The 20,148-nt window shown below is 36.0% G+C and overlaps 1 protein-coding gene across 1 annotated transcript in view; it reads left to right on the plus strand.

Annotated features, from left to right (window-relative positions):
- Positions 1-20,148, plus strand: part of SLC7A11 (solute carrier family 7 (anionic amino acid transporter light chain, xc- system), member 11) — a 113,223-nt gene that overhangs the window by 6,261 nt on the left and 86,814 nt on the right. The window contains exons 3-4 of the mRNA XM_006902769.1: positions 11,825-11,940; positions 15,994-16,119. Of these exons, the coding sequence (XP_006902831.1) occupies positions 11,825-11,940; positions 15,994-16,119 (242 nt within the window). The remainder of the gene's footprint in view (positions 1-11,824; positions 11,941-15,993; positions 16,120-20,148) is intronic.

A 20,148-nucleotide genomic window follows, 5' to 3' on the forward strand; every position in this document is an offset into this window, starting at 1 on the left:
TTCTCCAAGGACCTGTCCCTCCTTAGAACATGTCCAAAGTATGTTAGATGGAGCCTCAGAATCCTTGCTTTCAGGGGGCCGCCTGGTTTAACCCTTTCCAGGATGAATCTGTTTGTTTTCCTAGCAGTCCATGGGACCCTCAATACTCTTCTCCAGCACCACAGCTCAAAGGCATCAATTCTCCTTCTATTCTCCTTTGTCATTGTCCAACTTTCTGATGCATAACAAGTGATTGCAAAGACCATGGCCTGTGTCACACGCACCTTAATCTCCAGAAAGACACCATTGCTCTTCAGTACTTTGGAGAGGTCCCTAACAGCAGACTTTCCCATGACAATAATACAACACAAAAAATCTCCTCAGTCCTGTCTAATTCTTACAACTGCTGCTCCATTGGAGCCTTTTGTAAATAGCCTGTTTCAATCAATCTTGTTGAAGTCCTTCTGCTTTTCCACTGACCCTCTGATTCACCAAGCTTTCTTTTTCTAGGCCCTGGTCCTTCTACTAAGATGTCCAAAGTTAAAGAGATACCATCTTTGCTTCTACAGAGCATAGTGACTGAACTTCTTTTGAAACAGATTTGTTCTTTGTAATTTATAGTCACTCTCTTATTTTTTTCTGAAAAGAAAAAAATTATCATTTAATATTTAATGTGATATGTTATATTTGTCAGTCTGGAGATTAAGGTACATCTGATTCAGGCTATAGGCTTTGCAGTTACTTTCTTTGCATCAGAGAGCTGGACAGTGACCAAAGATGACAAAGAATGAATGCTTTTGAGTTGAGGTGCTGGGGAAGAGTATTGAATATACATGGACTGCCAAGAAAAGAAACAGGTTTAGCCTGGAGAGGGTGAAACCTCTGCTACTTGGAGGCAAGGATTTTGAAACTCTATTTTACATACTTTGGATACGTGGCCTGGAGGGACCAATCCCTGGAGAAGCATATCATGTTTGGACAAGTGGAGGGACAACAAAGGAAAGGAAGACCCTAAATGAGATGGTTTGCACTGGGACAATGGGGGTAGATGTGTCACAGACAGTGCGACTCACTCAGGATACAGCAGAGTTCAGAGCTGTTGTACATAAGAGTTGCAGGTGACTCAATGGCACATACCAACAACTACCTTATATTCATACTTAATATTTCAGGTATCATTCTTCTTTTCACCAACTAACTTGCAATCATTTCACACACATAAAACAGGTCTCACACTTTTTATTATTCTTATTCTATTGACTTCAGTGCACTGTGTACTGTGGAAATTTGTTTTAAGTAAGTACCTGCAAGTTTAAGTTGTAAAAAACAAACAAACCCCATAGTCAGCATTTTGATGAGTATACTACTGATTTAGAAGACTGACCTGTCAGCATGGTGGACTTTGAATTCTGATATAGTTGGATTTGAATTCTTCTTTAGACAAGATGCATTAGTTATGTGACTTTGGAATAATTGCTTGGCCTTTGTAAACCTCCTCTGCAAAATGAGCATGATCATTCTGTGCAGACAGCTATAGTCCTCATTCATTAATGTATTCATTACAAAAGCTACTTCTGAATAATGATAAGCAAACAATTTTTTTTAAAAAAGAGAAATCTAATTTGGAATAAAGCACAATACCTGCTTCCAAGAAACTCACTGTCAAATGTTGCTTTAATGAAAGTATTTCATTTAATTTAATATTTTAATGCAGAAGAGGAGCCTTATGATTTGTGTTCATGAATTCACACATGTGTTTTGACAAAGGAATTAATAATCTAAGCTGTATTCTAGAAACTTGGAAATGAGTCCCTTTGTCATAACTCCAGTAATGTATTGAGATTTGAACTTGTACAATCTAGAGCCCATGCTCTTAAATACCAGACTGTATATCAAGAACTCTAGTGACCTAGTGAGTAAGAAGTTACACAGCTAACCCAAAGGCAGACAGTTTGAATCCAACAGCAACTGTGATAGAGAAAGGTAATAGTCTACTCCCATATCATTTATAGCCTCTAAAAGTCCACTGGAGGACCAGTTCTGAGTCTGCTGTGACTAGATCACAATTGGTTTTGTGGTTTGTGCTTTGTTTTTGTGTTTTTTGTGGTTTGTTTAAAACTCTTTTTTGGGGGGTTAAGGTTCATAGTGCTGAGTTTCTCTTCATAATGGGGGAAAATAATGAATGTCTGTAGAGGTCACCTCACTAAAAACTCATTTCCATGAAATGGATTCTGAATCATAGTGACCCTCCATCAATTTACTGGGGTTGTAAATCTTAACAGAAGGAAATTTTCCATCCACCTGCTACGGAGTCCAGATGGATCAAAATATCCAGAAATTCTCGGCCTTTTGTGTAGTAGTACAGCATTGTATGTACTATATTGTCAGAGCTCAGAAAGAATTATTTTCAAAGAAAAAAGAAAAAAAAGGATGGCACTGGGAAGACATGCAGTGCAGGCAGGCAACATGTGGCACCAGCATCACTTTCGGGGAAACACTGCTTTCTTGCTTCAGCATGTGGGAACATTTAACCTAAAGCAGAAGGGGTCAGGACAGCTTGAGCTGGGTGGGGATGACATTTCTGAAGGAACAACATGTTTTCCATTTAGGTACTTTGGAGGAAACATTGCTACCTGGCTCTCAGCACCGCAGGCCTTGGGCCAAGAAGGGAGCACAAATATACAGGTTCTTCACAAAACATTGCCATACTCTGAGTCACTGTATAGCTACCTGACATCTACTAAGAAAAAACTCACATAATGTAAACAAACCAGCAGTCTGCCTTGGTCATCATGAAAAATCAAAATAACGCTTCACCTTAAAAACAAAACAAAACAAAACAAAACAAAATAACACCAAAAAAAAACAAACCCCACAACAAAAACCAGACCAAATGAATACCTTAGATAGAGTGAACCAGAAGAAATATGTTGATATGGAGTTATTTGAACAACTTCAGAAGAAGATGCAAAGAATGGAAGAAAAAATTAAGAAAGCAAATACCCCAGGGACACAATCCAGAAGAAATATATTGATGAGGAGCAACTTGAACAGCCACGGAAGAAAATGCAAAGAATGGAAGAAAGACTTGATAGCATAGATAAAGAGGTACAAGAACTTAAAAAATCATTACAAAACAGAGATGGTGCAGCCAACACAGTATTGAAAATAACAGAAAGGAATGAAAATGCAATCCAGAATATTAAGCCAAAGGGAAGAATTGTCCCACACATTTTTGTTGCTGTCATGTGCTGTAGAGACACCTGCAACTCATAGTGACTCTATATACAAAAGCTCCAATCCCTGTTCCATCTGGAGCCAACCTCACTGTCTCTGATGGCACTACCCCCATTACTCCAGTTGCTGAGTCAATCCATCTCATCAAAGGTCTTCTCCTCCTGCACTGTCCCTCCACCCTCCCAAGCATAATTGGCAGGATAAAAAAGTAGAACTGAAGAGATAGAACAGAGTCGGTGAGCTTGAAGACCAGAATCTCACTGGAAACATACTAGAAGAAAAATCAGAGTTGAGATGTAAAGAAAATGAAGAAAACATTAGACTCTTGTGGAATGACATAAGAAGGAACAACATATGTATGACTGGAATTCCAGAATAGGGGAGTAACAGGGAAATCACTGGGAAAATTGTGGAAGAAATACTAGAAGAAAACTTACCAGGTATTTTGAAGAAGGGGGATGTCCACATTCAGGAAGCACAGAGAACACCAAATAGACTGGACCCCCCCATCCCCCCAAAAAACCAAAACACCCATCAAGACATATCACAGTCAAATGATCCAATTCAAAAGATAAAGATAGAATTCTAAAAGCAGCAGGAGAAAAACAGTCAACTGAAAAGGGAAACAATTAGATTAAGCTCTGATCTCTCAGCAGAAACCATGTGAGCTAGAAGATAATGGGATGGCATATACACAAAGTTGAAAGAAAACAATTGCCAGCCAAAGATTCTACAGCCAGCAAAGCTCTCCATCAAATATGAAGGAGAAACTAGATCCTTTGCAGAAAAGAAGGAATTTAAGGGAATTTCTGAAAATAGGACCAAAACTACAAGAAATATAAGTGAAATCTATGACATGGAGAAGCCAAAGGAAAGTGCATGGACCATAGTAACCAGAACCAACAGAAAAATAAACACAGCAAAATGGTAAAAGGAAAACCTGGCCTGACAATAATGTGAATGGACTAAGTGTACCAATTAAGAGAAAAAGAGTAGCAGAATGGATAAAAAAAAAATGCTCATCAATATGTTGCCTACAAGAGACACATCTAAAAAATGAAGAGAAAGACAAACTTAAATCAAAGGCTGAAAAAAAATATATATGAAGCAAATGGCAACCTCTAAAAAGCAGTAGTGACAATACTAATCTCTGATAAAATAGACTTCAGAATGAAAGCCAGAAAAGATAAGAGCATTACATACTGATTAAAGGCACAATAGATCAAGAAGACATAACCTTGATCAACATTTATGCTCCAAATGATAGACCTGAGAAATACATAAAACTTGCAATTGAAGAAAGAAACAGACAGTACTACAATAGTGGTAGGAGATTTCAACACACGTATCACCAAAGGAAAGGTCAACCCAAAAGGAAATGTAACAAAGATGCAGAAGATCTAAACTATATAATCAGTCAGCTCAACCTTGTGGATATATTCAGGGTACTGCACCCAACTAATAATTCACTTTCTTCTTAAGTGTACATGGTACATTCTCCAGAATCAATCACGTATAAGAGCAAAATCAAATCTCAACAAATTAAAAAAACATTGAAAAAAACACAAAATGTCTTAAGCCACAATGCCATAAAACTAAAAATTAAGCACAGGAGAGTAAAACTTATAAAATCACTCAATGTGGAAACTGAATAACTCTCTGGAATATGATTGGATTATAACAGAAATCAAGAATGAAATAAAATAGTTTCTTGGAACAAACAAAAATTAAAATTCAGCATATCAAAACCCCTGGGACACAGGTAAGACAGTCCTCAAGCAGTTCATATCAATAGGCACAGACAGAAAAAAAGGAAGAAAGAAGAAAAATCAATAATGTAACTCAATAACTTCATCAAATAGAAAAAGAATAACAATCTAATTCTATAACTTCTAGAAGAAAGGGAAGTATAAGGACAAGAGTTGAAATTAATGAGATAGAAAACAGAATAACAATTTAAACCATTAATAAGACCAGGAGCTAGTTTTCAAAAAGATCAATAAATTGCCAACTCACTTGCAAATTTAAGAAAAGAAAAAAAAAGAGAAGATGAAGAAATGATAGATGACAACAGAACCAGATGTAATTAAATCGATAATATCGGAATACTGTGAAAAGTTATACTCTGATAAGTTAAAAAACCTAAGGAAATGGACAAATTCATTGAAACTCATGTCTTACCCAGACTGACAAGGATCGATATAGAACACTTGAACAGGCTCATATTAAAAGAGGAAATTGAATATGTCATAAAAAGACTTCCTAATAAGAAAAGTCCTGGACCAAAAGGTTTCACAGGTCAATTTACCAAACATTCAGAAAGGATCTATCATCAATTTTACTGAAATTATTTTTAAAAAATTGAAGAAGAAACAGTCCCAGAGTCATTCTATGAAGGAAGTATAACCCTAATAACAAAACCACGCAAAGATATTATCAAAAATCAAAACTATAGACTAATATCTTTCATGATTATAGATGCAAAAATCCTTAACAAAATCCTAGCCAATAGAATCCAAAGCACATTTAAAAAAAAAAATCATCATGACAAAGTCAGATTCCTAACAAATATACAAGGATAGTTTAACATAAGGGGGGAGGAAATCAACATTATTCACTGTATTAACAAAGCAAATAATAAGAACCATATGATCTTAGCAATTGATGGTGAAAAGGCATTTGACTAAATCCAACACCATTTCCTGGTAAAGACACACAGCAAAATTGCAATAGAAGATAATTTCCTCAACATGGTGAAAAGCATATATGTAAAACGAAGAGCCAGTATCATTCTCAATGGAGAAAAACTGAAAGCATTTTCCTTGTGAACAGGGACCAGAGAAGGATGCCCACTGTAACCACTTCTATTCAAAATTGCATTTTAAGTGCTTGCTAGGGCAATACAACAAGAGAAGGAAATAAAAGGCATCCAGATTGGCAAAGAGAAGGTCAAACTATTGCTATATGCAAATGATTTGATAGTGTAAATAGAAAACCCCCAGGACTCAACAAAAAACTGGTAGAGCTGGTACACCAGTTTAGTAGAGTTTCAGCATGTAAGATCAATATCCAAAAATCAGAGGCATTCATCTACAGTACCAAAGAGAACTCAGAAAAGGAAACCCAGAAAGCAATACTATTTACAGTAGACAACCACAAATTGAGATTTTTGAACCCAATTAGAGATACAAAGACAACTACTTACCATTCTGAAAGACACACTAAAAGACCTAAAGAAAATGGGGAAATGTGCCCTGTTCATGAATAGGAAGACTCAGCATTTTGAAAATGACAACCCTATCAAAAGCAATCTACATGTTCAATGCAGTCACAATACAGATATCAAATCCACTTTTCAAAGATATCAAAAAGGAATTTGTCAAGTTTGTTTTGATAGGAAAGACACCACGAATAAGCAAACCACTTATGAGAAACAAAAATGAAACGGGAGGCATAGCACTCATGGATATCACAGCAGTAGTAACTAAAGCAGCATGGTACTGGTGCAATGATAGGCACATAGACCAATGGAGCTGAATTGAGAACCCAGAAATAGATCAAGCTCTCTATGGTCAACTGATATTCAACAAGGAAATAAATCCTATCCACTGGGGAAATGACAACTTCTTCAACAAATAATGCTGGCAAAACTGAACTGCTACCTGCAGAAAGCTGAAACAAGATCCACATCGCACACAATATAAAAAAAAATCAACTCAAAGTGGATCAGAGACCTGGGAGTAAAGCCCCAAACCATAAAGTTCATCAGAAACAAACCGGGATCTAGCTTAGTCAATTCTATGGTATAAAGAGACTTACAAATATAGCCAGAAATGTACAATCTGGAGAGGATAATATTGATGAATGGGACCTTCTAAAGATTAAATCCCTGTGTGCATAAAAAACTTTTCCCAACACAGTGAAAAGAAAACTTACTGCATGGGGAAAAAAAGCATTTGACAATACCATTTCAGACAAGGGTCTCATATCAAAAGTTTACAGAATCCTGCAGGTACTACACAGGGGGGAAAAAAGAATACCAAATCCTTATAACCAATTACAAAATGGGCAAAAGACATGGACAGAATTTTCACAGAGAAAAATATTCGGATGACCAACAGGCACATAAAGAAATGCTCAAAATCACTGGCAATAAGAGAGATGGAAGTCAAAACCACAATGAGATACCATCTCACTCAAATAGCTGTGGCAAAGTTTAACAGCACAGCAAGTAATAAATGTTGGAAAAGATACAGCAAGATAGGAACTCATATTTATTATTGAGGGATTATAAAATGGTACAACCACTCTGAAAACCAGTTTGGTGCTTCCTCAAAAGCTGAACATAGAAATTTCATATGACCCAGTTATTCCACTGCTTCGTATATACCCCAAAAGAATGAGAACTGAGGCACAAACGGATACTTGGACACTCATGTTCACAGCAGCATTATTCACCATAGCAAGAACATGGAAACAGCCCAAATATCCAATCACAATCGAAGGGATTGAGATATTGTCATACATTCATACAATGGGATACTTGGCAGCACTCAGGAGCAAAGATTTTATAAATCACTTCCTAACTTGGGAAGGACTGGACAGCATTACACTAAGTGAACTAATTCAGTCCCATAAGGATAAATATTGTATAAGACCATTATTGTAGAAGGTATATTAGGATCCAAGGGTGGGAGGAGTAGAGGGGTGAGGATTGGTAAGGGGGGGATGTCAATCATAGGGTCACATAATTTGATGGGTGGGGAAGGGTAAACAAAATGGGAAAGATCTGGTGTGAAAAACAACATATATGAACTTTGTATCAAACAATTTTTTTTAAAGGTAGAGATTGCCTGGATAGTTTTAGCATTTTTCTTCTACTTCTTAACACTCTTGATATGTAAGTACTTCTCATTATTGTAATATTGTCAGATTAAATCACTGTTGCCATAAATAAAATGTAAAACATAGGTGATAATGAAAGAAATAATATCCATCATTACTTAGCAAGGCTTATTTGATTCAATTTATTTATTCAATATATGGTGAGTAAATATTGAGCTCCTACTACATGACAGATAATACAATAAGTACAGTGGGTAATAGAGATGAACATGGACATAGTCATGTACTTACACTCCTCAGGGTGGAGGAAATAGTCATTAATTAAGAAGTCCTATCAGTGAAAATAAAATTATTATCCTCGCTAACACGATGACTTTATGTGATAGAGTAAACCCTGGTGCTCTGATCATCAAAGGGTCAGAGAAGCGTCTTTGGATAGAGCAAAATTAAACTAAGACGTTAAGGAAGAACAAAGTTAATAAGTTGAAAGAACTTCAGCAAGAAGGCATTCAGATTCATTTACTGAGAGTAACACCCAGAAGTAGGTAGATTTTTAGACCTGATGAAATCTTGTTATGAATTGTTAAGGATGCAATTGAAATAATTTCTGTGTATGTGGAGTGTATTTGAAAATATTAAAATGACTTAGACTTTGACTTAAACATTGACAGAATTCACAAATGATCAAGAATAGGGGAGCAAATTATCTTGCTTGAAGGAAAGAGAGAAACTCTCTTAGTGAAAAAAGAGACTGAAGAAAGTGATAATACTTTGGGGGGAAGAAAAGAGACTGATGAAATTTCTAATGGTTCCAACAAGCAGGCCAAGATTGGGACCATATGCTAGTGGTTGTATTATTAATACTCCAAGGATGAGGCCAGAATGTTGCGTCTTAGAAAGAAGAAAAATTTAGGGAAAGTTATCATAAGAAATTGAAATAATTTAACCTACTTGCTTATGTATTTAAAGAACAAATGTTTCCTTATACGTATACATGCATTCCTTACTTCTCAACATGCTTAATGACTAGATTGTTGTGTAAAAGTAGAAGACGACTAAATCAATGTCAAATTACATCATTGCATAGCTCAAAAAGCTGAGAAACATGCATGATTCAGCCAAGTTGACATATAACACGGGTCGTCATAGGCAGCATTACTCTCACACCTCAACATTTATTATTGCTACATGTATTTTGTTAATGTTTAAAACAACTGGTTTGTAGATATTTTTTTACTGTTGTTATAAATGCTAACTATTAGATAACAAGTTGACAAGTGAATAATCGTTGTTATATGCTGTCGAATTGCTTGCGACTCATAGCAAGCCTATGTACAACAGCCCTAAACCCTGCTCTATCCCTTACCAATTGCACTACCTTTGTCACACCCATCCTGATTACCCCAGTCACTGAATCAATCCACCTCATAGAGGGTCTTCCCCTCCTGCGTTGTCCCTCCACCTTCCCAAGCATGATGTCCCTCTCCAAGGACCGGTCTGCTCTTACAACATGTCGAAAATATGTCAAACGAAGCCCCAGAATCCTTGTCTCCAAGGAGCAGCCTGGTTTAACCCTCTCCAGATTGAATCTGTTTGTTTTTTTAGCAGTCTGTGGTACACTCAATACCCTTCTCCAGCACCACAGCTCAAAGGCATCAATTCTCCTGCTATCCTCCTTAGTCATTGTCCAACTTTCTGATGCACAACAAGTGATCAGACACACCTTAGTCTCCAGAGTGACACCATTACTTTTCAGTACTTTGGAGAGGTCCCTAACAGCAGACTTTCCCATTGCAATGTGTCTTTTAATTTCCTGGCTGCTGGTGCCAAGAGTGTTGACTGTGGAGCCAAGCAGACTAAAGTTGTTAACAATCTCAATCTCTTCACCATCCATCTTGATGCTGCCAATTGGTCCAGTGGTGAAAATCTTTGTCTTCTTGATATTCAACCTCAATCTATATTGAAGACTGCACTCCTTGACCCTCTGCAGCAAGCGCTTTAAGTCCTCCTCAGTTTCAGCAAGCAGGGTTGTGTCATTTGCATAACACAGATTGTTGATAGATCTTCCACCAATCCTGATGCCACACTTCTCCTTATAGAGCCCAGCCTCTTGGATAATCTGTTCTGTCTACAGGTTGAAAAGGTATGGAGATAGGACACACCCCTGGCGCACACCCTTCCCAAGTTTCAACCATTCAGTGTTTCCTTGCTCTGTTCTGATGACTCCCTCTTAGTCCAAGTATAGATTTTGCATTAGCACGATTAAGTGTTCTGGGATTCCTATTCTTCTCAGAGTCAGCCACAGTTTGTTATGATCCACACAGTCAAACCCCTTTGCATTGAAACACAATGAAACACAGATAGATATTCTCTGGTATTCCCTCTTTCAGCTAAGATCCATTTAACATTAGGTACAATATCCTTAGTACCACGACCCCTTCTAAACCCAGCCTGGACTTCTGGCAGTTCTCTGCTGATGTGCTGTTCCAGTCGTTTTTGGATAATCTTCACTAGAATCTTGCTTGCATGTGAAATCAATGATATTGTTCTATAGTTTCCACTTTCTGTTGGGTCACCTTTCTTTGGGATGGGAACGAATAAAGATCTCTTCTAGATTTCTTGGTACAACTTGGTGAGCACATCCAGGGCATATCAGTTAGCTAAAATACATCAGTTTGTATACCATCTATTCCTGGGGCCTTATTTTTCTCTATTTCCTTCAAAGCAGCTTGATCTTCTTCCTTCATCACCATAGGCTCTTACTCATATGTTATTTCATTAAATTCTTCTGTGTCTGCCAATTTCTTTTGACACAGTGACTCAGTATATTCTTTCCATCTTCTTTTAATACTTCCTGGATCATTTAATATTCTGCCGAAAGTAAAGCAATATGGTTTGTTTAATTCTCTTACAGGAATATTTGAAGAAATTAGGATAGAACAGTTTCCAAATTGTTTTTCTATGTACTTAAACTTATTGTCTATGTTTGTGTCATGCATTTTTTTTCAATTATGTAAAATTACAAGAAGGTAATGATTAATTTTATAAAAACAATGTAGAGAAGTATCATATGAAACAGAATGTGAATAAATGAATGTGTGAAACAAAATGTATATGAATTAAATACAATGTATATGAATTTTGTATGCAAAACCAATAGAAAAGAAACTATTTTAAAAAGTATTTTTTACTTTTCAATGAATACTTATACTTACATAATTTTATAGAATTAAGTATAATCCCTTGACTCTTCAAATTTATGTTCATACAGGAAAAATATGAATAAATCAGTATTAAACATAAAAGTCTATTTACAAATAAGAATTAAACCTTAAAAAAAAAAAATCAAACCTCCAAAAACCAAGTTTGAGTAATCTATTCATTCCTCTGACGAGGCCAAAACCATTAGATAGGTGCCAGTTAGTAAACTCATCATTGGGCTAGAGTTTAATAATTGACTGCTGGGGGAAAAATTAAACAAAAGTCTGGTTTTTGTTAGGTATAGTTCTGTAATTATATGAAGTAGTAAATAAGATTTGTTCTTAAATATGCAGTAAATTTTGAAATTGCCACAAGTGTTATTGACAATACTTCATTTGTAAAGTCTATAGGAACCTAATGAAACATGAAATTTTGAAAATTATAGATTTTTTTGGTCCATGTTACAAATGTTGAATAATGATTCTTCATGGAAAGGAAAAAAATGGTGGGAATGCTATTTGTCTTCTTTTTCTTGTAGTTAAGCTTAATTTATATTATCTAGCCCTGCAGCCACTGCTGTGATATCCCTGGCATTTGGACGATATATTTTGGAGCCATTTTTTATTCATTGTGAAATTCCTGAACTTGCAATCAAGCTCATTACAGCTGTGGGCATAAGTGAGTATTATAAACATGAAAAATGACAACACCACCAACAAAGTGTTTGGGCACAGTTTATATAATCTTTGTTACATAGTGGGGTTCTGTCAACATTGTGTTCTATGTGTTTCTTTTTTCTTGTCAAGTGTGTTTTTGAAAATAAATTAGTAAGAATATGGAGTGATCTCTGAACTGATATTACATATCCGTTTTGTATTGGCCAGAAGATAATGATATATAACCTTTAAAATAAGAAAATAAAAACCACACTGTTAATAAGACTATAAATGGATTATACATAAAAAATTGTGTTAAATTATGTTAACATATTTTATTGTGTTAGTAGCTGTCACTTTGAACTGCCTGCTGATGATAATGATAAGAATCTTTTGTTTGATTTTTAGTTTCATATTTTAACTAGGAATTTTATTCCATCTAAATTAGAAAGTTGTTAATTTTTATAGTGGGCACAGATAATATTTTAACAAGATAATGAAAAAGAGGAACTTGTACAAAATTGTATGAATGAGACTACAATTTTTGTTTTTCCTATGAAAGTCTAAATTCTGAGCCCTAGAATATTATGGAAAAGGAGAACTTAATTCTAGATATTAATCAAATTGTTGCTTTAATCAAGATGATCTTTTGATTGAGTTATAACTACTCTGAATTAGAAAGCTACATAGAAATAAATTAATTGCATACTCATGATAGAATTTTTAGTTACATGTGGCTGGGCTGTTTCAACCCAACAAAAACAAAGTCTTCTCATACATAATTAAAAAATATTTAACGAATATGCAAAGAGGATCCCTGGTTGTGTAATGTCCAAGCCCTTGGCTGTTAACCAGAAGCCCAGAAGTTTGAATTTGTCAGTGGCTCCATGGGAACAAAGTCTTAAAGATCACTTCCAATAAACATTGTTGTTATTACTGTGTACCATCAAGCTGAGGCCGACCCATAGCCGACCCTCCAGCAGGTTTACAGAGGCAGTAGGCATGAGATGAGTTTGCCCATTCTCCTCAGCCTTGGAAAGCCAATGTAGAAAACAGAATAGTTGATTTAGAAGAAGAGAAATTATATATAAATATATCTTGACTATATGTATTACTGAATTAAAATATTAAGTACATCCTAGGTTTCCTCATTTATGGACCAAAGCTATATGCACAATAGTTTTTTCTTTAAAAATCTGAAAAGAAAAAAGCAGAACATATTCAAAGTAGATTATTTATTAAGTCTATTGTTAAGGTTAAGAAAAGAGCCTTGGCAGTGAAATAAGTAAACTGATAGCCAAATGGTTGGCAGCTTGAACCCGCTCAATCATTCCTCCAGTCTACTCACATTAAAAAACAAAACAAAACAAAACCAACAACAACAAAAACACCAAACCAAAACCCCAAAAAGCCTTATTAGTGATTTCTACTATGTCTTAGGTTTGTTATGATTTCAAAAAAGAAACTCTAGTGTCAGAGTGGTTAAAATGCTCAAATGCTAAATGAAAGGTGGAAGTTTGAGCCCACTAGCAGGTCTACTTCTGTTCTGGCTGTCTGCTTCTGTAGAGTGCAGTCTTGGAAACCCTATGGAGCAGTTCTACTCTGTCCTGTATAGTCACTGTGACTTAGATTCAACTTGACAGAGGTGGGTTTGGAAATTCTGTTTATCATTGTTAGTTTGTGGTGATTCATAATGTCTGAAATGAGCTAGTTAATAATATATCATAGTTAATAAATTCAGGGAATGTTGTTAAGTGCCATTGAGTCATAGGTGACTCATAGAGACCCTATGAAGGAAGTCCTCAACACTTGTGTGACTTTCATCCTTTCTCCAGGTTCATAGGGTTTCCGGAGGCAAACTATTATGGAAGTGGATGCCACTCCTGCTTCCAAGCTTGTTTTAATCAGGGAGCTCTGCCAAACACACTGTCCACTATGGGTAACCATTAACACATTTGACACATCAATGTCACAGTGTTCAGCTTCACAGCAATCACAAGTTACCTCTGTACGGCAAGTGGACACACCAGGCTATAGGACCTAGAAGAGAGTTTGACCAAAAACAATTAAAAACAGGCCTAAGGGCTGCATATTCGAGTCACCCACCTTTGGCTTGGTAGCATCACTTTCTGACCACTAGGCCAATGACTCACAGCAACCCTATGAACGAAAGTCCTCAACACTTGTGTGACTTTCATCCTTTCTCCAGGTTTATAGGGTTTCCAGAGGCAAGCTATTACGGAAGTGGATGCCACTCTTGCTTCCAGGCTTCTTTTAATTGGGGACCTCCCAAAGGCTATCCACCAACTGTACAGAGGAAAAATTTTCCCAACTTTCAACTTGAATTATAAGAGATCTCTTTCTTGTTTAATCCCCTGAGATACATCTTTTTACATTTTTGTCATTGTGTAAATAGAGAGAATGAAGCTTTTTAAAAATAGAGCTTGTGGATAATAAGAACAAACTATTTTTTAAAAAAAAATTATTATTTTTTGTGTGTGCCGTCAAGTCAGATCTGACTGGTACAGGAGAATATTGTCCCTCCTTCTCCAGCAGAGTATTTGGTGGACTTGATCCACTTACCTCTGGGATTGCAGTACAGCTTCTTGCCACTAGGCCACCAGAGATCTTTTTTTTTTTTTTTTTTTTTTTTTTTAGTTTTGTTTTGTTCTTAACAGGAGGAGTAAGTTTGTGGAATATTCATAAAGTTGAAATCTACTGCCTAGAATTATCTCAATCATTCCATCAGGGTTTGAGAGAAGTTCATAAATTACTACTCTTCCTCTCTGGTTAAAGATAGTTTTCTAAGTAAGGATCTGTTTAATAGATTTATTCATACATTTAAGAAAAGATTATTATTGTAGTGAGTATCTGGTATAGGCTTAGAAGTGGTACTAGCAATACAGAGGTGCAGCACTTTTTCTGTTCTGAAGGTTCACCTTAGAAATTGCTATAACATTAAGAAAAGGGAGTTATTCTGGCTGCAGACCCAGTGTGCATCTTTGGGAATTATTTTGGGCTGGTTGCTTATAACGTTTTGTTAAATAAAAAAGGTATCTTGGAAGCCTTTTTATTTTTTTTTTTGAAGAGTTTGAAAGTGTCCTTGGTATTTCAGTTGGAAATTGGAGTGGAAAAAAATAAGAATGCTAGTGAAAGCTAGCGTAGTGGTGGCACAACAGTTAATTACTGTGCTTGGAACTCACCAGTCATTCCATGGAAGAAAAGACCTGTTGATCTAATTGTGTAAAAATTGTAATCAAGGAAGCTTTTTGGGATGTTTCCATTCTGTTACTAGAATCATTGTGAGTCAGACATGGATTGATGGCACCCAGGAAGACTAATCTCAATAGTGAAGAATATCAGTTAAATTCTCTGCATTTTAACCTTTTTTGAATGTAATTCATGGTAGCACGTTGATATGTGTGTAACCATCATGATAAGAAATAGCTGTTTTATTGAGCTAAGGTGTTTAATTTAGCAATCTCATTGCATAGTATTTTGGAATTCAGTTGGAAACTACTTTTATGTGATTGTTAGAGTACTATATAATACATTCTTTATAACATATGCAAGCAACAACCAAAACAATCCAACTCGTTGTCATTCAGTCCATAGTGTTTAATTGAAATTGTTACCAGGAAGAAGACAAAGAATAGGAGAGTAAGCATTACTCTCTGGAGGCTGGGGCTCATATGCAACACTTATCCAAAGGCCCGGTGTCTCAGGAGGTTTGCTGCTCCACAGGTGAAAAGTGGGACATTTCTATGGGTTAAGACTGACAGCCTTGGAAACTGAGTTAGAATTGATATGATGACAATGCGTGTTGAGTTTTAAGAGATTATGATCGAGGTAGTTGCCTTAAACTTTAATGTGTTTAAAAGTCACTGGAGATCTTGTAAAAATGTAGATTTTCTTTTATTATGTATAGGGTAGGGTCAGAGATTCTGAAATTTCTAATACGCTTCTAACAGAGCCCACACTGCTGGTTCATGGACTAGATTTTGAATAACAAGCGTCTAAGATGTCTTCATTTCCACTAAGGTTCACCATTTTAACTCCACTTGTTTACTTGCAGCTGTAGTGATGGTCCTAAATAGCATGAGTGTCAGCTGGAGTGCCCGGATCCAGATTTTCCTAACCTTTTGCAAGCTCACAGCAATTCTGATAATTATAGTCCCTGGAGTTATGCAGCTAATTAAAGGTATGGACTGAAAAGTAAATGCTTTTAAAAATACGTATCTGCTTTTGGTCTCTTCTAACACTAACTTTTGCTTGTACTAGCAGAATCCCTTAATTAGTCTCTGCTCGTGGAACTTAAACTCTGTACTGTCATCTAATTGATTTGAAAGGCTGCTACATTGGAGACAGGGTGAGATGGGGTTTACAGATGAATGACAACAAAAGGATTAAGATTGGGCTGAGCAATAAAATAAGGCATCAAGGAAATCTCTTGATATAAACTAGAATGAAAACTCAAGGCAGAAAAATAAATTGCCATTTAACTTTAATTACAGGTGAATAGGTACATTTATTTTTACTTTAAAATAATCTTTAACAAGATTAAAGAGTAAAAGATCTGGAAAATGATAGATGATTTAAAAAAAAAAAACACCAAACAAACAACTTGCTTTATGGTAATTCTTTTGCCATGATAGAAGTATCCTAACTAAAGGCAAGTCAGATATGAAATAGTTTTCCTAAAATTCGGATATTATTTGCCACTGCTATTTTTCATGTAAATTTTGCATTTCAACCATAACGTAAACACGATCTCCTAACATGTTTGCCTTATTTAGTATTTAATAAGAGAAGATGAGATGGTTGAGGGAGTGATGTCATGATGCTATTTAGAGTTTCAGTTGTTTTAGAGGAGAAGATGCATGCAATCCGGTGGAAATTCTTGGAAGAAGGTCAGGTGAGTTGTTTAATTAGCAAGAGGCCCTTTGGTGGGACGTAACTAGGAATATGAGACGGAGTTGGAAAGGAGAAATATACAACTTGAGCATGTTAAATATTTAATGTTTACATTGATATTTTCTATTCCAAGAAAGAGAATTTATAGGGAAATTTAATGAAGGTACAGGAGGATTACTCAAGGCAAAAGTAAATGCCAAAGTTCAGCAAAAATCATCACTGTTGGTAGAGGCATGAAACAATAATAAACATTGAAAGATCGGTCACTCTGTAGCTGGGGAAAGGGAGCTGCTGTTGTCCATTTAATAAGCCTAGTGGGAGAACTCAAAGCCCTGCTGGCGAAATGTTTGCATCAAATTCAGCAACCTCAGCCAACTCAAAATAAACATAGGGAAAGGTTTTTAATGCTGTAGTTTACACTGAGGAGAGAAGACACGAGCTTGCTTTTCTAATTCACCTTGGCCTCCACAGAGCTGGCCTACTCTTACTCTATCTGATCCATTAGAAATGTAGACAAAATAATCTGGTCGGTAATTTATTGTTCTTGCTAAACTTCTTTACTTTTGTCTGAAGTTTCTTCAGTTTGGAGAAGTGCAGAAACCTTTTGTCACTGGCCCTATTTTAATCCTAATTTAGACTTTAAAAATTCATGTATTTTCCCGAGTCTAAGATATACTTCTTTTACTTTTCTTTTTCTTGTGATGTAAGGGACCAGATTCCAATATAAGATATAATCAATTTTCTCAATTAATTTATGTGAATTGAAGAGAGATTACATAAATGTTATTTAAATGAGAGCTTCTTGAGAACAGAAGTCATGACACATTTCATGAAACCTATACCTACAATGCTTTCAATATACATAGAATTGTAGGGAGCTTTGGTAGTTTAATGCTAAAAAGTTGTGATATCAATTCAAATGCTTAGTGTTTGAATCTATCAACTGTTCTGTGGGAAAGATGAATAATCTTCTCTCCTGAAATTTAGTATTTCTGAAAACTCACTAGTGATGTGTGAGTTCCCAATCAGTGGTACACAACCACATACCTAGAGCACAGGGAGCTCTCATGGCTTAGTGACAATGTGCTGCCAACCTAAAGGTATGCTGTTTGAATCTACCAGCTGCTTCATGAGAGGAAGATAGACAGTCTCTTTTGTGTAATTTAATACTTTTGAAAACCTGGTGGGAAATCAGTTATGGGTTGTTTAGGACTTGACAGTACTCAGCAACAACAATACCTAGACCAAAGAGCTACTTGGTTTAAAATCAAGAAAGTGTGAGTTAGGGCTATGCCTTTTCTCCTTACTTATTCAATCTGTATGTTGTGCAAATCATTCAAGATGCTGATCTTTGTTAAAAAATAATGTGACATTAGGATTAAAGGAAGAATTATCAATATACTATGATGCAACTTTGCTTGCTGAAAGTGAAGAGGATGTGAAAAGCTTTCAATACAAGATGAAATACTATAGTCTTTAATGTAAATTATTTTTTTCAAGAAACCAGAAATCTTCACCACTAGACAAATAGACAATATCATGATAGATGGAGTAAAAATTGAAACTGTCAACAATTTCATTTTGCTTTGATCCACAATCAGTACTCTTGGTATCAGCAATCAATAAAGTAAAAGACATATTGCATTGGGAATATCTTCTGTCAAGGACCTGTCCACAGTGCTGAGGAGCAACAATGTCAGTTTAAAGATTAAGGTACACAATATTCAAACCATATTCTTTTTCAATTGCTTATTATGCACCAGAAAGTTGAACAGTGATTATATATGACAGAAGAATTAGTTACTTTGAGTTGTGGTATGGGAGAATACTGAATATCCCATAAACTGGCAAAAGAACAAACAAATACGTTCTGGAGAAAGTGCAACCAGGATGACCTTAGAAGCAAGAATGGTGAAATTTTGTCTCATGTACTTTGGATATGTTGCTAGTAGGAGCCAGTCCTTGGAAAAAGACATCCTGCTTGGAAAAGTGGAGGGTCAGTATAAGGGAGGAAGACCCTCAACAAGATGGATATACATGGTGATTGTGACAGTGGAATCAAAGAGATCAGAGATGATAAGGGTGGCACAGGATAGGCAGCATTCAGATCTGTTGTTCATAGGTTTGCTGTGAGTGATAGGCCCCTCAGAAGCACCTAAAAAGGGTCATAACAGAATAGTGTGAGTTGAACTGCTAATCAAAAAGTCAGATATTTGAATCCATCATCCACTTATGAAGAAAGATAAGCAGTCTCCTATAAAGATTTCCACCCTCATCAATCCAATGGAGCATAACTATTTGCCAGAATTACCTCAATCGTAGTGAAGTTGTTTGGTTGTGTTTTCTGACTGTTGGTTTTGTTTTTTTTTTTTTTTAATAAAACAGGATTGCCTTAGTTAATACTTATAATATGAATGTTTCATTGGACCAGACCTCTTCATAGGATGTTAGGTGCTTTTGAGTCGTGTATGATTCCTGGTCACCGTAAGAACAACAGATCTGAATCCTGGCCTTTCCTGTACTGTCCTCGCTACATTGGCACACTTGAGATCGTTGCTGCAGTTACTGTCTCAGCCTGTCTTATCCAGGTTCTTCCTCTTTTTCACTGATCCTCCAGTTTTCCAAATATGATGTCCCTCTCTAAGGAATAGCCTCTCCTACCAACATGCCCGAAGTATGTAAAATGAAGCTTTTTTATTCTTGCTTCCAATAATCATCCTAACTGCTCTATCAACAAGAAATTCTCATGAAATAAAGGTTTAATTTGACTGGACCTCTCATATTGCTCATTTGACCAGACTTCTTTATATAGATATCACACTGAAATAATTTCAATATTTTGAAGAGTATCCTTAGCCATAGTATCACAGAAAAGAATAATCCTGCTGAAGAGTATCCAAAAACAACTTGAAAGGTCTAACAACAGAGAACTACCAGAAATGCAAGTTGAATTTAGAAGAAGTTATGGCAGAAGGGGCATCATTGCCAATGACAGATGGATCTTGGCTGAAAACAGTACCAAAGGAATGTCTATTTATGTTTCCTTGACTGTGCAAAGACAATTAACTGTGTAGATCACAACAAATTGTGGCTAACATTGAGAATAATGGAAATCCCAGAACATTTGAGTGTAGTAATATGAAACCTATACTTAGACCAAGAAGCAGTCATCGAACCAGAACAAGAAAACACTGCATGGTTCAAAATCGAGCAAAGAGTGCATCTGGGATGCATCCTATTTTAATATTTTTTCAATCTGTATGCATAACAGTCCTTGCACATTTCATTGTAATATTTTACTTTGTCATCCTATGCT

The sequence above is a fragment of the Elephantulus edwardii genome, unplaced genomic scaffold, assembly GCF_000299155.1.
Source record: "Elephantulus edwardii isolate Elephantulus edwardi_28Jun2011 unplaced genomic scaffold, EleEdw1.0 scaffold00448, whole genome shotgun sequence".
Taxonomy (NCBI): domain Eukaryota; kingdom Metazoa; phylum Chordata; class Mammalia; order Macroscelidea; family Macroscelididae; genus Elephantulus; species Elephantulus edwardii.